At 37.2% G+C, this 4,627-nt stretch overlaps 1 protein-coding gene across 1 annotated transcript in view; it reads left to right on the top strand.

Annotated features, from left to right (window-relative positions):
- UNC5C (unc-5 netrin receptor C) overlaps window positions 1-4,627 on the top strand; it is a 353,904-nt gene that overhangs the window by 248,962 nt on the left and 100,315 nt on the right. Inside the window, exon 4 of the mRNA XM_018554497.1 lies at window positions 3,634-3,777. Within this exon, the coding sequence (XP_018409999.1) occupies window positions 3,634-3,777 (144 nt within the window). The remainder of the gene's footprint in view (window positions 1-3,633; window positions 3,778-4,627) is intronic.

Raw genomic sequence — 4,627 nt, 5'->3', positions numbered from 1 at the left:
AGGGTAATAATAAAAACATGAACATATAGAGCACAAGTGCTACTTTCTTTTTCTGCTGGCGACACTTTTCAAGTTTTTTAGTTTTATGTAAATGTCTGATGCAAGGTGACTGTGCATTCGACTGCTGCTAATGTAGCTCTGATATTTAAGTACCTCAACTCCCAAACCACCAAACTGCTTTGAACTTGCTTGTTACCCTCATTATTAAAACATTCCCATAACATGCTGGAGAGGCTTGTTTCTCATGCTTGCTGTTAGAGAGGTTGGCAGGTTAAACACACATGCACTTTGAATTTGTATTTGCGATATCAAGGTTTTTATTTTTATTTATTTTTTCCCCTTCACAACAGACAACAAATAGTTTTTAGTTTTTCTCAGGGGAAGTGAAGGCCCACATTGCGTAAGGCTTTTTCATTTTTAATTTCCGTTTTTTGTCTTGAGCTACAGGATATTTTAATAATTTGCGATAATTACTCATGATATTATTATTTATTTATTTTTCAATGGACATGGCTCATTATTTGCAGATAAACTGTAATGGGTAATTACACCAAGGAGGGGATAGTAGAACACATCTCATTAAAATGAGTTCCCACCAGAAGTCTTATAGATATTACATGCTCTACTGAATCATTGTTATATTTGGAAGTGGTCTTTAGATATAAACAGTGTGCGATGTGAATATCAGCGTACAATTGTGCACAAAGTGCAATTAATCGTCCACTCTGTGAATGGAAGCTCTCTATGAAGCTTAAGAGAAATCAAAGACTTGGCTTGGCTTTTCAGAGCTGTTAGGAGACATCACAAACAGGAACATTCATAGCATGTGTCTTGCTTCATATTTGAGTAGCTTTGGCTTTAGGTTACATGACGCTGCATTGCAAAAAAAAGAGGGCTTTCATGCCTTGTGCATAATATCTGTTTTTTTTTTTTTATATATAAGTATTTGATTAACAGGATCAAAGTGTGATGTGAAACAAGGTTGTGTTACCACACCATGATTTATGTCTGTTTGGTAATCCATAAAAGGCTCATTGATTTAAAAAAAAGTACGGTATCTACTGCCCATTTACTGATTAGTGCTGCCAGTGGTATAACATAAAAACAGTGTGCTTCAGAAGCTGGATTTTTCCACATTTTAAAGAACTCCAGAAAAAATATTTTCCATCCCTTGAACACCCACCACTCCAATAGTAGAAACACAGCTTTCTTTGTCTTCAATGGAGAATTTTGTGTAGAGTTGCTTGTATTGTCAGTGGTGCATTATGGGAGTTTGTAAACCAGCATGGCGTGATAATATCTTCTGAACTCTGGGCCGTGTTTTTTTTTCTTCCAATCTTTCTTTGAAACAGTTGCAGTGTTGGCAGTCTTTTTTTTTTTGTTACTTAAAAATTGTAGTTAAGTTCATTAATTTAAAAGGTTTATTGTAACTACATAACCATAAGGTATCTTGGTGACATTTTTAAAGCTCAATTACAGCCAAATCTTTTTTTTTAGTTTTGAACTGAATGGGAAGGGTTAGAACTAGGGATGCACTGATACCAAGTACTGTACTCGGTACAAGTACCGATACTTTTCGAGCTCCAAGACTAGACTAGAGAAAAATTCAAAAGTTAGGAGGCAGCTGTCATTTGTAAGGAGCACACGGAGCTCCTGGGATTTGTACATCTATGTTCTAATTTATGATTGTTTTTATATACTGTACATATATAAACGGATGCACCAATACCATTTTTGCAAGTACAAGTACTGATACTTGTCCAAGTACACACAGATACAAGTACTGATACATTTTAGTTTATTGTCATGTGACAGTTTTCTTAAACAATATCCACAAATGATTTCAGGACAGTGGTGGAGCGCCAGAGCTAGGTCCCAGCAGCAACTGCTGCAAGCCTGGCAGTTCTCATGAAAATGCCAAGTATCAGCACTAGTATCTGAACTGGTATCGGTGCATCCCTAGTTAGAACTTTTGTTCAGTTTTTACTGTTGTCTGTGTACCCATTGGGGGGAAATACCCTAATTTTCTGTCAAGGTTTTACAAATACAGGAAGTAGTAGTAGGCTGCCTTCGTTTATTTTTCAGGCCTTATCTACTTTATACCTGGTAATCCTGCAATTAATGCACTTCCTGTAGTTGTGTGGCTGCACTCATTTATCCACTATATCTATAAAGTCACACAGGCTGGACTTCAAATATATATGCCTTTGTTCATCTCTATTTTATGCAAGCTGATGGGATTAATAGTTCACAAACAAAAGATGAGTATTTATCAGCGCACAGGAAGTGACAAGGAGATTCAATTTCTAGAAGTACAATAGCTATTTTTCTGTACTTGCTGAAAATCTTCTTAGCCTGAAAAAAAAATCAATGCAAACACTACGTCTAAGGTCTGGTAAGCTGCAGAATATATGAGTTTATGAGATTTGATACGCTTTAAGAACACAGAGGGCTATAAAAATCTGGCAGAAGTTTAGATTCTTACCCACTGTGGGGAAAACAAAGATTGGTGTTGGACTTTAAAGCTGAACTCCGGACACAAAAATTAGCATTTAAGTATATTCCTCCATAGCCACAGAGGATATACATTCTATTTGTGTGCACCAAATGCCTCTGCAAATCCAGATATCACCTTGTAAAAGTAGCAGTGACATAATCAATGTTCTGTACATAGCCTGTTCAGAGAGCAGAGTTGTGGGGGAGACCCAGTAGGCCCCGCCCACTACAGGTTGCTTGCAGAAAGCTACAAGAGAGGAGGGCAGATACAACATCAGTCACCCTGCACAAGGAGAGAGAGCAGCAGTGGCTGGTCTGTATTACAAAAAGCTCATGCATGGGCAAAGTCGTCGCAGTACGAGGTAGAATGTACCCCGATTGTATAGCTTGTTTTTGTATATTTTATTACATTAATAAAGTATATTTTTCAATCAAAAAAAATGGGCAACGTTTTACCCTGGATTACTGCACAGATCAGAATACACTTGCCTCTTGTATTTAGACAATATCTTCTTATTCTAGATCAGGATTATAAGGGTCTTGAAATGCATGCATGGCAACAAACACTGTCGTCTGGTGTTCAGTTCACACAGAGGTTGATTTACTAAAGTCAAATAGGTTGTTCACTTTGCAACAGAATTTGCACTTTGTAAGTGAAGTTTCTTCTTATTTTAGTGAGTGAGATGAAGCTCTGCTAACTTCCATCACCCAATCATGTTCAAGCAAATATAATATTGTTTTTATTTTCCTTGCACATCATTGGGTATACTTTGCAAAGTGAAATTCCACCACATTCACTACTCTAAGGGAAACTTCCCTTGCAAAGTGCAATACCCTTGCAAGGTGAACAGCCAATCTGCCTATAGAAAATCAATCCATATGTATTTATTGTGCTGTATGGTAACAGATTATATTTAATAATGCCTGTTTTTCTATACAGACTTGTTTAAAAAAATATATTTTATCTCTTTCTCCCATTCCTTTGGACATAGCACACCTTTCCCACAAAGAATGCTTTGGTTATTTATTTGTTGAAACAGCAATATTTTGTTTTATTCTTAGCTATACCATGCACTCAGCTTGGATACCAGTACACAATAAAAAGAATTATCAGTTATCCTCTCTTTTCTCTTGCAGGTTTGATAGTCCGGGAAGTAAGCATTGAAATATCACGACAGCAGGTAGAGGAACTATTTGGGCTTGAGGACTACTGGTGTCAGTGTGTTGCCTGGAGCTCTGCAGGAACGACTAAAAGCAGAAAGGCCTATGTTAGGATAGCATGTAAGTATATATTCATCCTCTCTTTTGACATTTATAGTTTTTATTTTCAAAATTATCAGTAACAAGGAATTAAATAAGGTCTTATCTGTTTAAGGTAAACAACTGCATAGTTCTGTTACAGCCATGACTGCACTTTTAGTACTGACTTGGCCATACATTTTACTCACTGAACTGCAACTCAATTTATAACATTTATCATGGGGGTTTTTTTCTGTATTTTTGGTTGATATTGTGTCTCTATCATTTACAATACACCTATGATAAAATGTATAGACCTTTAATTTCTTTGTAAGTGGGAAAATTTACAAAATCTGCAGGGGATCAAATAATTATTTTCCACTCTGTATGCAGCACAGCGCTGATTTGTATAGTTGGTTCGCCAGGCCAATAATCGATAGATCGGCCAGTAAAGACCCGATACAGCACCCCCCAGGCAGCTCTGCAGCAACAGATCACATCTAATAGTGATGAACTGCTGGCTGCAATCAGCAAGTAATAGATCACTATAAAATTATCTATTGCGGTAGGGAGATGCTAAACAGAGCTGTAACGGCTCTATTGCAGCCTGCCTACTAGTAGAAAGTGCCAACAACAAAAATGTATGGTAAGCGCACAACTGTGAAATGGGATAAGTGTTTAAATATAATTAGTGGCACTGGGTGTGCTGGCTTCTCAAACAGGGAGAGGGACCCTGTGCATAAAGTAAACAAAAAGCAGAAAAAGAAGCGCTCAACCTTTTAAAAAACTTAATTTACAGTGTGATATACATGAATAGTAGGGATACCTGAGTTAACTCACTGTTTGATGATGCCTGCAGGTAAAGAGGGACTGTGCGGAACCTGGAGGGAGA

Source organism: Nanorana parkeri, unplaced genomic scaffold, assembly GCF_000935625.1.
Source record: "Nanorana parkeri isolate BGI_ZX_2015 unplaced genomic scaffold, ASM93562v1 scaffold162, whole genome shotgun sequence".
NCBI lineage: Eukaryota > Metazoa > Chordata > Amphibia > Anura > Dicroglossidae > Nanorana > Nanorana parkeri.
Note: the sequence above shows the minus strand (reverse complement) of the source record. Positions and strands in the feature narration are given on the sequence as shown.